Consider the following 18201-nt stretch of genomic DNA (forward strand, 5'->3'; position numbering starts at 1 on the left):
ACTGCCATAGCTGTGGTCTCACACAAGGGGTCTGGCATGATTTCTGGCTCAACTTACTTTAATATCTACCTACCTACCTATCTGACTTAAAAGTGAAAGTTTGTTTGTTTATTACATATCTGCCACCTTTTCCTTCCAAGGAGCTCAAGGTGGTGTACACGGTTTTCCTCCCCATTTCATCCTCACGACAACCCTGTGAGGTAGGTTAGGCTAAGAGATGGTGAATGTCCCAAGGTCACCCAGTGAGCCTTATGGCTTAGTGGAAATTCAAACCCTGGTCTCCCACACCACAACTCCATAACACTTGATCCAAAGACAAGTCCAAGTTTGATCACATAAGGCTTTTAAAGCATATTTTAAAACCCTTGCTCTGGCTCTTTTCACTGCTGCTGTCCCTTTAAAAAGCTTAAACTTTGATACAGTCGAGGAATGGCCAGAGAAATGTGTTAAGCATGCTTGGGTCGGAGGAATAGTTGGTGATTTGGAATGTTTGTTCTGTTTGACCTTGCTGTAATCAACAGGACTTGGAAGTGTACTGTTTCAGCCCTTTTTGTTCTGCATTTAATTATATATAATGGCTTCTATTAACAAAATGCTAACCATTTAAATTAAAATAGATTAAATTGCCACATGATTTGCTGTTACTGTCTGAAAACGCCGATCTTGTTGAAAATTAAATTATAGCTAGACATGTAGGGCGCACGCATACTTTGTGTTTTGCACAGAAACCATTTCCATGGAATTAACAGGAGTTTGCTGCTTGCTTGATACATGTTTTTTCCCCAAAATAATTATGTGGCTTATTCATTATTTTCTCCTCCCCCAATAACATTGGTCCAAACATGTGTGCAGATCTACTTTTTCAGTTTCCTTTATGAGGCATTTGCAGTTTGCTACCCAGAGCTGAATTCTTTTATGCTTCTCTTTGTTCTGCTGTATTCTTGCTCTTCAACTTGCTGCCAGTGATGAATGCTCCAAATTCACTGTCCTCTTTCACCTTTCATCTCTCTGGTTTGATATCCATCCTTATCCCCATATCCATCACCAGTTTCCTTTGCCTCCTGTTTGTGTCAGAGGAGGGAAGGTCATACTCATATCTTCCTTTTTGCTGCAAAGGAGACAAGGGATGCAATCCACCAATATGTTTTCCAGCATAAACCCATTGAAATGCAAGAGCGCTACTGCCTGTTCATTTATTTGGGACTTATACAGGGAGAATTTTTATGGGGGATTCACCGCTGGATAACATGGTGCAAGCGTACTCTTACGGTAATTCTTCCTGCAGACCATTCTTTGGCCAAAGTGGATAACTATTCCTGCAGTCTAGTTCTTTGGCTAAAATGGAAAATAAATGAGCTTGGTACTGTTGCTTGTTAGGTCTCTGTAACCTTAGGAGTCTGCCTCTCCACCTGCTGACATCTCAGCTTTTGTTTCGTGAAGCATTTCTCTTTCAGCTGGCTGATATTAAAAATCCACCTCCCATATGTTTTGGTAGCTCTGTCTCCGTGGGTAGTTGAAATAGTACAAGACTTTGGGTGGGGGGGATTCTTGCAGTTCTTTATTATAAAATAAGCCATGTTTGACTTCTAATTGCAAAGGGTAGTTAGAGCGTAGGGTATGTATAAACAGGATTAGAAATAACAAATGCATGGCTATGAAATGTTAGGGTTTATTTATTTTGCTGTCTGTAGTAGCTAGCACTGGCAGTACCCAGGCCTTTGGGTTGCAAAGAAATTGTGGAAGCAAAGACTTGTTGTATAGGAGCAGGGTGTCCTCCTATAAATGAATAAACAGGTGAGGCGCATACTAAAAAAGTAACATGATAATGTTGCAACAGTAGAGCTAGATGACTGTCTCAGTTAAGTAATACTATCTATTATTTACTTATTTTGCTATGCCACCTGATAATTTTGAAGTGAAGAGTTATTTGATCTCTCAAAATCTCCAGTATTGGAAATGTACCTGTCTCGGGACAGGATAAAATACATAAGATTATATACAACATTAGTCATACTCAGAGTAGATTGCTTGAAATGGATGGACTTAAGTAACTTAAATAACTTAATTTCAATATGTCTGCTTTGAATATGACTAACAGATGTCACACACTCAAAGAATTTACTCCCTCCTCTTTTAAAAAAAGATATATTAAAAGTACACTGCTGTTTTTAAAGTAAAATTGAATAAAGTTTTTTCTTGTAATTGCTTAAATCAGGCATCCCCAAACTTCGGCCCTCCAGATGTTTTGGACTCCAATTCCCATCTTCCCCGACCACTGGTCCTGTTAGCTAGGGATCATGGGAGTTGTAGGCCAAAACATCTGGAGGGCCGCAGTTTGGGGATGCCTGGCTTAAATGGTATTATGATCCCCTATCAATTATATTGAACCAAAGGTTGCTTTTATATGCATAAAAACTGTTGGGGAAGAGTGAACCATAAGTCATGTGTTTTCTGCAATCACAGACTAGCAAGGAGGTAGGAAGTTGCTGGACTGTTTGTCACTTGGTTTATGCATGGAAGCCTCTATGGTTGATATTTGTGCTCCTGTTTTAAGTCTTCCAACTATTTGAAATTTGCAGTGTACTTCATTCGAAATTATGAATATTTATCTTGATAAGTTTGTTTTCAAATTGTGATCTTTGGTCCAAAAAACCTTTTTTTGTCTACCTTAAACATAGCATATATTTGGTGGTATTGTAACCAATCCGTTACTTGGCTTCTTAAGTTCTCCATAGGTTTCAGTCTGGGTTCGCCCCCTGCAAAGTCCAGCAATTCCCTGTAACTCGCCCATTGTCTGTCCATATTAACTCTCTTATTTGTAATTGCTTCGAGGGGGGGGGTGTTTTTCTTTCTAGCAGATTTATATATTTCTCCCAGACACTATACAAATTCTTCCTGAGAATGTGGTTCATACTGAAGACATGCATGCCTGCCGAATTTTAAGTCTTGGCCTTCCAAGTCTAAAATATCTGCATTATCCAATACAATCCATTCCTTTAACCAACACAAACAAGCTGCCTCGTACAATTGCAAGTCTGACAGAGCAAAGCCCCTCTTCTTTTTGTATCTTTCAACATTTTATATTGAATTATTGGCTTTTCAGGATTGTTTTCTTAGACTAAAAGTAGATTATTATTCATGCATGTATATGCAGATGTAATTCTACAGTACCTGACTGTTGCACATATGCAAAAAACATTTTGAATTATGTGCCTGGGCTATGCTCGGTGTTAAATAAATGCCTTTCATTGTTTTTATAGCAGCCAGGAAACATGTGAATTTCACAGTGAGAGACATTATTTTGGATGAATAATTGAAAATGAACTTCCATTTCACCTTGATTTAAATCAATCCATGCTGCAGCACTTTGCTTTTTTGCTTCTTTTTTGGCAGTGCTTGCATACTTTTGAGATAAAATGTTTTCTTTGTTAAACCTTGATAAGCAGTTGATCGATGAAGTGATCCTAATCTTAAACAACAGCCATCTGCATTTGGCAGTGTGCCACAGGGCATAACATAACTGAAGATACCAGTAGCAATATTTTCACTAATTGTGGCCTGACATCCATTATGCTAATGCAAATTTATTAGTAGTATCATTAGAATACACACATGAGTTTGCATTGTATTTTCATTGTGGCCCCAGGACTTGAATAAACCGGCCAGCCATTAATAATGATCTAGGAAGAGCCTGTGGAATCAGGCCAGTGGTCTATATCAGTGTTTCTCAACCTTTTTTGGGCCAAGGCACACTTGTTCCATGAAAAAAATCACGCGGCACACCACCATTAAAAGACGGGGCAAATCCTGGGGGTTGGGAATGGGTGGGGGACTGAGGAATAGGGAGGGTGGGAAGACAGGGGGGAAAGGAAGTAGGTCGACCCACTGGCACACACACACACACCCCAAAAAATGAGACTGAGAGAGGTCATTCCCACAACATTTACCTGCTTTGCCAGCCCTGGATGAGGTTGGTGTACTTGCTGAGAGAGCCCTCGAGCACCGCCTCCGTCGTCCTGCCTGCCGCCAGCCCCCCCCGCTCCCTCCTGGGCTGGCCGCGGCTGAGCTGGGGCTGCTGCTGCTGCCGCCACCGCCCTCCCCGCTGGTGTAGCCGCCACCGCCGCTGGTGTAACCGCCACCGCCGCTGCTCCTTGGCGGCCCGAGAGCCCTCCCCGGCTGGCGGAGGAGGACGGCGAGGAGCCCGCCGAGGTGGGGCGGCTGCTGCTGCGGCTGTTGCTGTTACTGCCGCCGCTGGACGGGGCTGCTGCTGCTGCTCCGGAGTCCCCGCCGCCCTGCGCCGCTGCCGCCGCTGCCTTCTCCATGGAGCGCGCGGGGAGAGCGCGAGGAGGCGGCCTCGGCTGCTGACGGCGGGCTGGGAAATACCTGATTCATACGCAAGGAGGGAGAGAGGAAGGGCCGGAGAGAGAGACCCGAGGGGCAGCCTCCGCCACCGTCTCCTCCACCTCCTTCTCCCGGGATTGCGGAAAGCAGTGGCGTCGGCGCTTTGTGTCCGGCGGCGGAGAGATCCGCCCCGTCCCTCGATGTTCCCGCTTCCAAGCCCGGCCCCTCAGCCCAGGCGCGCGGCCATGAAGCGCTGCCTCGCTCAGGGAGCGAGCGCAAGGAGATGACTGAGAAACACCCTTCGCGCCCCTGCGAACCTCCAGACTGACCCGGCCGGCTTCCTTTCCGGCGGGTCAGCGCTGCCTATTGGCGGCTGCAAATCGCCCTTCTCGTCGCCTCACGTCGCGGCACACCAGCCAGCGTCTCGCAGCACAGTAGTGTGCCACGGAACAGCGGTTGAGAAACGCTGGTCTATATAGTCCAACATCCTGTTCTCACAGTGACCAACCAGATGGCTGCGGGAAACCAGGATTCAGGCACAAGAGCACACTCCCCACCTATGGTTTCCAGCAACTGGTGTTCAGAAGAAGCATTGCTGACTCTGAACGTGCAGGCAGAGCTTAGCTAGCATGGCTAGTAGCCATTAATGGTATTATTCTTTGACTGTTACATCCCGTGTAGCCAAGCTGTCTTCTTCTTCAGGTGTGTACATATTCCATTACGTAGTCTCTTTCTGAAAGGTCACAAATGAAATACAGTAGGTGATGAGGTGACTTGCCCTCCGAAGCCAGATTGTTTCTTAATTTCTTACCTTCATTGCTTTCCCTCATAAGATGCTTGAGACAGACTTAGCAGTGTTCTGTCATAGTTTTCTTGTCTTTGTTTTGAAATAACTTTCTGCACTTCTGTATTATGTAGACGTGGAAGCAACAAGAAAATGGGTAAAGATGACTGGAATGGTCAGGCATTAGTCTAACATACATTCTTTGTCTCAGTTCCCCCATGCATCTTGTACATGGGAAGCAAGAACTGACATCAGGAATTACCCCCAGCTGTTACAAAATTCTGGCATTGCCAAGCAATTTGCAGCTATTTCCCCTCCCATCTGTCTGTCGCCTTCCCTTGCCATTCTTCGCCTTGCCCAATAATATTTTATTATATTCTGCTAAAGCAGTGCTTTGGTCCAATCTCCTTAGCATACAGCAACGTTTCAGAACGTTCCTCAAGTCATCTCAGGGTGCCAGGGCGCACTGGTTGAAAACCAGTGATATTTTTTTTCATGTTGTACTTGTAAGCCTCCTTGAGCATGCTTTGAACATGGTTTTATTCCATTTCATTTTGTTCATAAGTAATATTTTCTCAAGCCTCTGCCATTCAAATCTGCACAGCTTCTGGGGGCATGATGAAACCAGCAGCTGTGCCATGAGGTTACATTCCTGTCAGGCAGGCACTAAATCAAGTTACAGCACCCAAACGGTCTCAACTTGAGCTCAGTTAAGCCACTAAACCCATACCCAGCTAGCAGGAAGTTCTGAGCAAAGGGTGTTGGGGGCCAGAAAAGGTGGCAGAGCCAGGAGAACCACTGCCTTGAGAATAGGGCCAGATCAAGGGGAGAACATACATATAATTAGTCATACCTCTGTATGCTAGGCTCAGTAAAAGTAAGGAGAGCACTATCACTGTTCCTGTTTTGCAGCTTGCTGAGCCTGTCACTCATGATTAACCCTGGAGTCCTCCTAGTACCTTTTCTTGAGAGCCAGTAGGAGACCAGGGTTGAAATCCCATCCTGCCTGACTGTGATGCTCACCGGGTGCAACCTGGGGGGGGGGGGTTGCCGTCTTCTGTCAGCCTAACCTAAAACACAGGTTGGCTGGCCATCTGCCAGGGATTCTTTAGCTGCGATTCCTGCATTTCAGGGGGTTGGACTTGATGACCCTTGGTGTACCTTACAATTATATGGTTCTATGAAGCTCTAAAGAGTTTGATAAAACAGATGGGAAGCACAGTTAGCATGAACTCCTTGACGATCTTATTCTGTTAAGGGTTGTAGGACGGATTGTTTGTTTTTGCGGTCTGAGCTGTGGCCACATGTGCCGGCAGATGTACTTTCTGTACCCACAATAGTGCAGATGCCACACTGGTTTTCTGTTAAGCTACCTTGTCTAAAGCAGTGACAAGCCTTGAATAGTGACATGAATAGTCAGTGTTGGTTCATGCAGAGCACATGCTCTTCCAGTCTATCCCGGCTTGACCCTGGTGCAAGAAACACTGTTGTACCTCAGTTTTGTTCACATTAAGTCAGTTGTCATGATTAGGTATATACATTCTTGATTACCATTTTAAATCTATCCACTTTTATTTACCGATACCAGGCCTAGATCTGTGTCATAGAGCCACCAAATTCCTGATGTTAGTGCCCTGTGTTAATGCTGTAAGCTTTCTGAGTGGCAAGCATGTTAGCCCTGCTAAAATGTATGTCTTTGTATTAAATTTTCAGCTCTCTTCCTTCTGGGTCATTTCCCAGCAATTACAGTTTTAGGCTCCTATCCTTTTCCTTCATTTTTCTTCTGGAGCAGCTATTACATGCCTCTTAGGTGATTACAGTTGTGGATTTCAGATTTAGTTTTAAAAGCGAGGAAATACCAAGATGTGCCAGCCTTGTTGAAGCTGACTTTGTAGGGATTGTACTTGTTCCAAGAAATGTTCAAAGTAGATTATGGCCCTACCCATAAATGCTGAGTGTCTCCGCTGCTGCTGCTGCTGCTGCTGCTGTTTTTCTAAGCTGGTTTGATCAGTTTTACCCAGTAGCACAGGTATTTGCAGTTAGACATCTAACTCCCACTGAACTCCTGTTGGGATGTTGGAAATATGTTGGTAACTTGTTTGTTTTCAAACAAAATCTCTGGTCAAGTTTGGAGCTCTTACCTTGTGTAGAGTTTTCAAAATGCCAATCACATACACATGTGCACAAATTGGGCATTGTTGGTGTGTGTGTGTGTGTGCATGCACATGCACATGCACATATCAGAGCTTAGAATTGCCAGGAGCTGATTTAATAAAACTCTGTACTTTTCTCAGCCTCCGATTGTAAGAAAGTGTATGTTTTACCCAGGCTCCACTAAACTACATTCCTATCTTCTGACTGATGTCCGTTTTCTTGGCAAGTTTTTAATCTGTTAGTTTCTCCGTGTGTCACCCAGTTGGAGACGCTTTTACAGCCATGAAACTTCAAATTCATATCTTACATCTGCTATTCATTTACTGTTTCTTAGCCTAAAATTACGTTGGGTAGTTTTGTGCTGGAGAATGGACAGGCAGTTAAGCCCAAAGTCCATAGGAAATCTTAAATTACTGTTTGCAGTTGAAATTGATGAGATTATTGGGATGATGCAGAACACTTTGCTGTACTGTTGCACCCAAAATGCTAGTACAATTTTTGATTTTTCTAGAAATAAAATACTACCATAAGTGTTGCTGGTATAACCTTTGATTGTATAGATTCATTATGTTCAGCATTCAGATTATATGTGGATGAGTGGGTTAAGAATGTGCTGAAATGTGGATATGAACAGTGACGTTTCCTCCTCCTTTTGTGTTTTGATTTTAAATTGTTTCCTTGTCTGTTCTGTGTTTTGCTTTTTGTGGGGAAGTACACTTGTTGCAAGGCAAGTTCCAAATTCATTATTGAAAAATAATAATTTACACTTCGGATCCTGATTCAGGTTTACCTGAGTGATTTCCAAACTACTGTATTGTGATTTCAAGGAATTTTAGCACTCTTAGAGCAGAGTAACTATTGTTTCTTTCTTTCCCCAAAGCAGAAGCTGGCAGGCTGACAAACAGGCAGCTCACAGGACGGACTTTCTGGCTACTGACCATTTAGCTGGTAAGTTTACAGATCTATGTGGTTAAGTTTGTATATCAAGACTTCTGGCCCGTGGTCCTATTGAACGCTAGGAGTTGTATTCAGCATAGCGCTAAAAAAATTCAACCCGTGGAAGGAATTCTCTTTGCTCAATGGAACGTACTCCACCCCCCCCCCATGCAATCTGGTTTCTCTTCAGATAGTACATATAAATCTTTTGCCTTTTACCCATGCAATCTGTTCTGGCAGTCTCCCCCTACCCTTGTGAGCAGTTTTGGGGGTGTGAGAGGGGGGAAATCCTGTTGCACTAGCAAAGCTCTTGAGTTCACTACCACCCTTGTTTTTAGTAGTGCCCATTAATTATTCATAGATTTCACATGACTTACTCCTGCAATTACCTGTAACAAAGAGTGGTTCTTCAAGGTGTGTGCACGCGCATGCATGCTTGCACTTAAAGCTGGTATTCTAAAATAAACTATAGCCCACACAGTTGAATATGGTCCATGCCCAATGCGGAATGAACCTCTGCTGCTGCTGCTGCTGCTTTTAAGAATTTTTGTTTCTAGTGTTCCAGTAAGAAGGAAAGGGAAAAATTATTCAGGGGAGAAATTCTGTGTAAATGCTTAAAATACCTAGATTTGCTCAGAAACAAGATAATTAAGGGGAACAGAAAAAGAGGTTTACAATTGTGTAGATAAAGTGAAAAGGGATTATGGTCCCTTTCTCACAAATTGTTTCCTAATTCTTATAATTAAGAGGCAGCAGGGTTAAAAAGTCAGTACCTTTAACATGGCACACAATTAACTTGTTCTCTGGGACATTTGAAGGCTAACTTTGTATCACTGCGTTCAGAATAGTGCTAGAGCAGGGGTCAGCAAACTTTTTCAGCAGGGGGCCGGTCCACTGTCCCTCAGACCTTGTGGGGGGCCGGACTATATTTTGAAAAAAAATATGAACGAATTTCTATGCCCCACAAATAACCCAGAGATGCATTTTAAATAAAAGGACACATTCTACTTATGTAAAAACACCAGGCAGGCCACACAAATAACCCAGAGATGCATTTTAAATAAAATGACACATTCTACTCATGTAAAAACATGCTGATTCCCAGACCGTCCGCGGGCCGGATTTAGAAGGTGTTTGGGCCGCATCCGGCCCCCGGGCCTTAGTTTGGGTACCCCTGTGCTAGAGAGTTTTGTACATGCCCAATTAACCAAGATGGTTGGGGTTATATGTCCCCACCTCCAGGTATTCTTTACTTTCTGACAATCGCAAAGTGATTATTGGCTAGATTGCTCTTTCAAAGAAATCAGGCTGCTCTATTTATTCTAACATATCTAGAATTGGCTGTTGCTGTCAGACTGGTAAAGGAACTAAACCCTGCGTGTGAAGTAATGTTGATGCTCCTAAATACCTGACTCAGGTTCTGGTCATATTGAAAGTTCTGTGTGTTAGGGGGGAGCATATAAGGCCAATGTTCGCTTCTCTGCCCTACAATGTGTAAAAATACATGCTGAGGTTGCATGTGAAGAGGACTAGAGTTGCATCTATAATAGCCCACTATTTGTGGCAGATATTGCAAAGGCAGACAGATTTAGTCAACAATTTCCCAAGATAACATATTTTCATTTTATGTTTTGTAATGTTCAAAATTCAACCAACAGCTCCTCATATTAGTGCAGCTTACTGTCACAGACATTTAAAGCTGCCCAAGGAGGCGGTGGGCATGTTGCTGTTGCTTCTAGAGGGGGAATAAGTGCTTTTGCAGCCACCTTTCCCAGCCTCAAAGGAATAACTGAAGTAATACCATGCAGCAGCGAAAGCAATGGATCAGTATTTTTCCAGGCTGGCTGGGAAGAAAGGCACTGCTTGCAGCCCTAGGAGAAATAGTTTTTTTGGCTAGGAAGAGGTACTCAACTAGGGACAGTTTCAGCTTGTGCCAGGCAAGTGGCCAGTCACGCCACATCTACTTTCCCTCCCTATTTAAACGCATCCTGCTAGTAATTATGACGGTGTTTTCCCTTTTGCGCTACCAGTGGCATACCCGGATTGTGCGTGGGTGGGAAATCGACCATGAGCTCCGTGGCAGTTTTGACCCAGGAGAGCTTTGCTGAACATCGCAGCGGCCTTGCTCAGCAGCAAGTGAAAGGTAAGACTGCAAGGCAAGGCTACTGGAAAATCTCTTTTTTGAAAACTTCTGCACAAAAGTGGCATATTCAGCTTCTACTCCCATTGTTCTAGGCACATTTTGCGACCGGGAATTTCATTAGCGCGCACATTTCCTGAGCTCTGGGCACAGTCTGGGCAGGGGAAGGATTAGATCATGTGAAAAATGAACACAATATTTTAGCTACAGTTCAGCTTTGTATTCTTGTTATAAGAAAATCATGCCTAGACATTCCGTTGTTGTGCCCGGAACCTAGGTTTAAGGTGCCATTTAGTTCCTAGCTTTCATATCTTAGTTTCTAACACTGTTTGCTGGGGAGCCACCAGCTTGAGGGCTGGATGTGGCCCCCTGAGGCCTCCCTACCCAGCCCGCATCATCTGCTGCTTTTCCTACTTCTCCTCTCTCCTTGAAGGCTTTTTTCAAGCCTAATTGTGGCACAGAAGGGGGTGGGGGTTACAGCTGGGGAGGGAAGAGTTAACATACCTCCATAAATGCCCCTTGCACCATATTTAGGCTAGGGGGGAGCCTTCTAGGAAGGCCTTTTCTAGTCTAATTGTAGCTGGAGAACCTTCCCAGAGGGTTCAGCTGGGGAGTGAAAGCATTTAAGCCTTTTACAAGCGCTGTGTGTGTGTGTATAGATATTGTGTGTGTGGCCTCGCCCACTTATTCCTTGGCCATTCTCCTTTTGGTGATGGAGGGTTGGCCAAGCCACTGTAGGGTTGGCCAAGTAGAATGCAGTTCTCAGGCTGAAGAAGGTTCCCCACCTCTGTTGTGGGAGGGAGTGCAAGCCAGCCTTCCTGGGGTCTTTGTTGCTTGAATGAGACAGTAAGTTTGATACTCGTGTGGCAAAGGGCTAACAACAAAATACAAGGGTAAGAGAGGTTCAAAATACGAGTTGTCTGATCTGCAGGTTCTCTCTCCTAGTTCTTTTCATTCTGTCAAGCTGTTCCTTAATGTGCAGCCTCTCTCCATGTGGTGTATTTACATACACTTCATCACATGGGTTAATGCTAGGTTAATCAGGAGAAGGGGGTGAGCTAAACGATCTTTTGGACTTTCTTAATCCTATTTTTCTATATTGGAAGCCTTATCACAACCACAAAAACGATTAAATATTTGTTCTCCTCTGTCCTTCATAGTGCTGTGTTGAGCAAGTTACAATATATGGGCAGCAGCCAACACTGCTTGACTTTACCGTGTTTAATCATTCTTCCATACAATCCTGTTAGCTGCTCTTATCAAGTATCTTACTATTTTGTCACAAGGTAGTGTAAGTAATAGGTGTAAATTGAATAATGAATGGGGTTTAATAAGCGTGATCAGATACCAGGTCAGTTTAGTTTGTCAAGGGACTCCCAAAATGAATTTTATAGATGGCTAAGTCATGCAGCATCAATGGGTCAGCCTGCAAGCAAAACATGTCCTACCTTCCAAGTAAAACATTAACAAAAGAAGCAGAGGAAGGTCAGCTAGCTCCTGGTCCTCCCTTTCTCAATAAGAAAATAATTTGCCAAATCAGCAACTTGTTAACTCTCAGGCGGGGTCATTCTGACACTAGAGGTGACTGAACTGATCATCCACTTGTTCTTCATGCCAAACCTGAATCCCATAATTCCATTGGCTGCAATAAGAAAAAGGGTGGTGAGGGTCCAGGGCATGTGTGTTAAATGTCAAGATTAACTCTGATTTCCACAAAAGATAAAGGTTTCCTAATCACTTGATAGACAGAAACAACCACTGGTGGTTTGCCAAATAGAAAGTTGCTTAATTTTGTTTGGTTTCAGTAATTTCTTTTAAAAGTTATTGCCTTTATTTTCTGCTGCTGAACTCAAGCATGTTTGGAAATCAGCAGGGTGAGCGCTATTTGTGTATGAAATCCTTCATTGTTTCTTTGCTTGCTCAACTCTAGTTGCAGCTTTAAATGCTGAAGAAGAAAATGACCCTCCAACTTACAAGGATGCCTTCCCTCCTCTCCCTGAGAAAGCAGCATGTTTGGAACCAGCCCAGGAACCTGCTGGTGCTTGGAGCAAAATCCGACCAATCAAGGCTTCTGTCATCACTCAGGTCAGTACAAAAGAAGATTTCCCCACTCTTTTACCCAACACTTAGTTTTCTACTGTAAGCTTTGAAGACAAATGCTTTTCAGTAACCCTCTAGCAAGCTAGTTTAAAGTTTAAAGACTACTGTATTTGAAGCAGGATGGCATTAACCAATCCGTTTTTGGATAATTCTGTTGATGTAGTCTGAGACATTCCCAGATATTGACCTTACTCAGTTAGTGACATCAGAGCCCTGAATGCTACATTAATCCTGTGCTAAATTAAATGGGTTGTCAGCGTAGCTGACCTCCAAAAGTAGCCTCCACTCTAAAAGTTAAGTATAGTGGTACCTCGACTTACGAGTGCCTCAACCTCCGAAGGTTTCAACTTCCGAAGTCCACTAACCCGGAAGTATTTTCGCTGTGTGCGTGCTCTGTGCATGCGCAAAATGGACGCTTCGACTTCCGAAGAGCGCCGTGGAACGGATCGCCTTCGTAAGTCGAGGTACCACTGTATCTTTTTGTGTTGAAATCTAAGGGCTCGCTTAATCACATCATGGAGGGTTGTGCCCAGTATGTATTTATCAGTTGAGTGCTTAAGTGTCTTGTTACAGCAGAAGTATCTGCTCATCTGCAAAAGGGAAGTAAATTTATCATTGTTTAAGTTGAACAAAACTTCCTTTTGCCTGAGCAGGTGTTCCATGTGCCGCTGGAAGAGAGGAAATACAAGGACATGAACCAGTTTGGGGAAGGGGAGCAGGCCAAAATCTGCTTGGACATCATGCAGAAGACGGGAGCTCACCTGGAGCTGTCTCTCGCAAAGGATCAGGGACTCTCGATCATGGTCTCTGGCAAGCTAGAAGCGGTGATGAAGGCTCGAAAGAAGATCGTAGCTCAGCTTCAGACACAGGTGAGTGACTTGGTTCTCTCCTCTTCCCACTGTGTGACCTTCCTCAAGGTGTGGGTGCTCATAAAACCAAGCATAGATTTTAGTAGGCCAGCTCACCTTTGCACTGCATCTTAAGTGCATGGAAGGTCACTGGAGTGATGCCATGTGTTTTCAACTGAGCTTCAAAAGCTAATTACAGTTTAATTAACCATGGCCTCCCCACATACTTTTCTAGCAGCCAGTCTTAGGCAAGTAATCTCTCCAGAAGCCAGAACCTGGTGATGTTTATAGATGATGCATTTGTGGGTGACTGTTTTTGGGTGTTAATGAGGTACAATGGGATCGATTTTTATGGTGAACAGTAGTACTGTGTACTCCCCCCAAAAAATTCTTCCAAAAGCTCAGTGCTCCCTGAGGAGGGGGGGAAATACATTGAAATTGGGATCTCTTCCCCTCTGCTTTCTGCGGCAAAGCACTTGGCAACATTAGAGGAGAGATGCTACAGCTATCTTAAGAGAGCAAGGCATGAGTGATGGGCAGAGCAGCATCCAATCCTCTTACTCCCTTGGCAAGAGAGAGAAAGTGGACTGAGTCCCCTACGTCATTTTGTGGTGGGTGTTGCATCCCTTAAGGTGGCTAATGCCCATTGACCCTAAGCTGTTGGCTAATTAAATACTAAGGAAGAGGTTTGGACTAGATGGCTCAAAGAATTCTGTGAGGCAGTTTAGAATGGATTGTGTTTAGAAAAAAGTGGGATGTCGGTAAATATGTAGATGGGGTGATCATGAAGACACCTGTCAAAAGGTTTTGGTAGGTGTGTGGAAGTCCCTCTTCAAAGGTAGCTGAGTAAACATAGCAGTTATAGGATAAGACGATGGATTGTCTTGTGAATTGGTAGCTGGCTAAAATGGGTAGGGAGCTAGAACTGGGTGGCTGGGCCCAGAGCCTTATCTCCATACACACTGTGGGCCAAGTTTTGACAGGTTGGCATGGCCACATTAAGTGACCCATTTTTTGTTTGCCTGGTCTGAAATCCTGCTATGAAAATAATGGGCCTCTGTCTCCATTGCCAGGAAAGATAAAGTGGCTGCATGGGCAAGTACATATATTCTCAACTCTTCTGTAGCCTGTTTGCCAACCACCAGAATTTAGCTTGCAGTTGAGAACTTCTGTGTTTGGATAAATGAGAACCTTGAACTAACTCTCTGTATTTGTGACAGCATGACTAAGTTTTCAAGTGGGACTTGGTCAGGGCTTTAGAGCATCCTGATTTATCCCATAAACCCATCTGGCAATGGAAAACTCTTACTTGGGCATTATGCCCTCCACCAAGGGAAATATTAATATCCCGTTCTATCTAAAATTTAATACGGTAGGTTCAGAAAGGACATAGAAAATAGCTTGAGGGGTGTATGCTCAACATAATTATGCTTAATTTGAGTTATAACATTAGAGATCATACAATCAGGCTAGTCTGAGTGGTTGAGCTAGTTCTGAAGTGTTTCCAATTCACACTGCAGCTGGGAGTCTTTTGTTCCAATGAAGACTGAGAAATTTAAATGAAGATGGGAGTTTGCATGGCTGAATGCTTCCTTCCACCGTCACTCGCCTACCCACATAACTTTACTGAATGAAATGCTATGTTAGGGAGGGAGAAGGCTAGGTTGAGTCTTAATAAAGCTGAGTGGACAGAATGTGTGCCTGGGAGAACTTGGCAGGGACTTTTATTTTTCTTAATTTGGGGAAGCAGTCCAACATATATATTTAAAAAAACAAATGTAGATACTGTACCTCTTAAGTGGTTTACCAGAAATATTTGAATGATCAATAATTAATAAGTAAAAGATTATAATTTTTCAACATGTGTCTGGATAGGCTTGGCTAAACAAAAAATGATTTAAGCAGGCACTGAAAAGAGCTCAGCAAACGTGCCTGCCTGATGCCAGTAGACAGAGAAAGCTTTTCTACCTGAAACCTCAAGTAGTACAGTTCATGCAAATCTCTTTATTACTTGATTCTGCTGGATAATTCCTCCTATCTCTGATAGTTGTATACAGTGGTGAACTTGGACATGCACAGTCCCCCACCACCGCCACCTCCTCCTGCATACGGTGGGAGAAATTGCACTGCTGAAATTCTGTCCTCCACTATGGCATTCAGGGCAAAACACAGCTCTGTTGGATTGGTCAACCCAACCTTTAGGGCTGGAATAGAGAAGTGTGTGTGTGTGTGTGTGTGTGTGTGTGTGTGTGTGTGTACACAGCCATTTTCTCTTGGGGATAAGTTGTCGGGTGCTAGTGGTGGGCAGACACACTCCCTCATACAGCAGTTTGCCAGGAGAGAAGTAGATAGCTCTTGTCAGAAGCCTCTATTGATCAGTTGCCGAGGGTTTATTCCTCCTCCTCCCATTGCACCATCCATTTCAACTTCCTTCTCCTCCTCTCCCCTCACTTCTGCATGAAATTAGGCTGAGGGCTACAGGTTCTCTCATCCCCGCCTTAAGGTGATAGAGACACATCCGTGTCATGGAACTGGCCTGCAGCTTCATCCCGCATCTTGATGTCTGTTGTAGGCTTCAGCAACGGTGCCCATTCCCAAGGAGCATCATCGCTTTGTCATTGGCAAAAATGGAGAGAAGTTGCAGGACCTTGAGCTCAAAACTGCCACTAAGATCCAGATCCCCCGCCCGGATGACCCCAGCAACCAGATCAAGATCACCGGCACCAAGGAAGGGATTGAGAAGGCACGGCATGAGATCCTGCTGATCTCTGCTGAGCAGGTAAGCAGCATTTCCACCGTTACTGCTTCTGAGAAACATTGCTGTCGTTATGCGTTTTCTGAGGAGAGTAGTTAAGACAAGCTGACTTAGTCTTGGCCTCTGCAGCAGAGCATTTACAATAACCAAGAACAGCACCTCCCAAATTGGGTAGTTTTATAAGCAACTATATTGAGCAAACAAGACATTACAGGTACTGCTGTTCTGCTCTTCCAGGCAGTTAAAATCTATGGCCCTAAACATGCACATCTAAAAAAATAAGCTCCATTAACATCATTTGGACTTCTGGGTAAGCAGAAGCACCAATATGTTTTGTGTACGAAGCTATGTAGGATTGGGCAGAGCAATCCAAATGCCTTTTTCACCAGCACAGTGATCAGGTCTGGATTGGGGCAGATGCTGTCTGGTGATGCCTGTGAGACCAAACAGGGATCCTTATGTGGCTCAGTCCCACACCCTCCCTGCCCTTGGAGGACCTAGTTCTGAGGCTTTCAACTGATGGGGATGCTATCTGCGAAGGGGCATACAAGCACTGATGGTAGGCCAGATCAGCTGTGAGACCTGAGCAAGACTGCCTGAGCATCTTGCCTCCAACCCCATGGCTAGAGTGAGCAGCCAGGCAACAGGTGCAATGGTGGCTCCCCAAAGCCTTAAGGGCGGATGGGATTGAGGTTGCAGCCCAAGTCTGCATATACTGTTCTCTACTACCTGCCATGTATATAGAATGTGCAGGTCCAATCATGCTGAGAAGTGACTTGCGTCCAAATAGTTGTGGGTTAAACTCTAGGTGGCACCACCTTTTGATGACAACTCCAGGAAACGCACATATAACACACCCATGTTTCCCACAACAGTCATCAATATGTAGAGTGGCCCTAAGGCATGAGGCTGGTTAGACGATTGGAGGGTTTCTGGGAAACAGGTTACTCTTGAGTTGGGTTCTCTGGAATAGGGAGATCATCCTTTACCTCCTAGGTTTTTCTTATTTCAGTTGCCTTTCCAGATGCCTTGCACCTGCACTTTCAACCACTGCATATGCAGTGCTGTCCACAGACTGTCCGAAACCGAACCAAGTCCCTTATTCCATTCCCCATATATTTGGGGATTATGTGGACTGTTAAGAATAAACACTGGTGCAGCAATCTCGGTGAACTGTATCATATAATAGTCTTCCCCCACCCCACTCTTTTTTTTGTTCTTCTGAACTCTTGTTTTGAATTCCCTCTGCCTTCAGTGTCCTTCCTTTACTCCACACTCCACAGCACTTCTAATAACCTTGTTGATCCAGGCTCTGTTTTTAACAAGCCACATGTCTGCAGCCCAGTCAGGTTATCCAAGGTACCACTTTTGGGGAAGGGAGGAATGTTTCAGGAAAAGCGGGAGGCATGTGAACAACAGTCTCAAGAGCTTCACACTAAGGAGTATAGGAATTTCAGTGAAATTTCTGTAGGCTTGACATACTTTGGTAACATCTGCTTGGAACACTTGCAATATTAGGCTTTGCTGTGTAGGAAAAAAAATAGAACATGCACATATTGCTTTATTTCCCAGGATAAGCGTGCAGTTGAAAGGTTTGAGGTGGAGAAGGTATATCATCCTTTCATTGCTGGCCCTTTCAACAAGCTGGTCGGTGAGATCATGCAGGAGACAGGGACACGCATAAACATCCCACCTCCCAGTGTCAACAGAACGGAGATAGTCTTCATTGGAGAAAAGGAGCAGCTGGCCCAAGCAGTTGCTTTGGTTAAAAAGATCTACGAGGAGAAGGTAAGATACTTCATGGTCTCTGAGCAGTGCCACATTGCACAGACCAGCCCTGAGCTGTTTTCCCCCTCTGATTTGTGGGGTGCTCTTTCCTGTCTAGTTTTCCCTTCACCTCCACAAATGTGAATTGGGACAGACGTATAGTGTTCTCATTCTCCCAGCATCTTTGCAGCTTGCGACAGGTGCTCGCCAGGAGAGCACACTACCTACAGAATCATGAGACTTGCTCATTGGAACTTATGCACAAACACAGATCCACTGATGGCTTGATTAGCTAATCAAGATTATGTACTTGTATCTAAAGTCATAGCTGAACCAAAACCACAGGAAGGCTTTATGGCGGACTGAACAGATGTGG

At 44.2% G+C, this 18201-nt stretch overlaps 1 protein-coding gene across 5 annotated transcripts in view; it reads left to right on the plus strand.

Annotated features, from left to right (window-relative positions):
- HDLBP (high density lipoprotein binding protein) overlaps positions 1-18201 on the plus strand; it is a 55514-nt gene that overhangs the window by 15813 nt on the left and 21500 nt on the right. For 3 of the 5 annotated variants that reach the window (XM_035133376.3, XM_035133375.3, XM_088670785.1), the window contains exons 2-7: positions 8163-8227; positions 10246-10358; positions 12286-12440; positions 13109-13324; positions 15876-16082; positions 17631-17846. In XM_035133376.3, the coding sequence (XP_034989267.1) occupies positions 10283-10358; positions 12286-12440; positions 13109-13324; positions 15876-16082; positions 17631-17846 (870 nt within the window). In that variant the 5' untranslated portion in view covers positions 8163-8227; positions 10246-10282. Of the gene's footprint in view, positions 1-8159; positions 8228-10245; positions 10359-12285; positions 12441-13108; positions 13325-15875; positions 16083-17630; positions 17847-18201 lie in introns of all 5 variants that reach the window. The other 2 variants (XM_035133377.3, XM_035133378.3) reach the window with 1 other exon arrangement.

The sequence above is a fragment of the Zootoca vivipara genome, chromosome 5 (genome assembly GCF_965207765.1).
Source record: "Zootoca vivipara chromosome 5, rZooViv2.hap1.1, whole genome shotgun sequence".
Taxonomy (NCBI): Eukaryota; Metazoa; Chordata; class Lepidosauria; order Squamata; family Lacertidae; genus Zootoca; species Zootoca vivipara.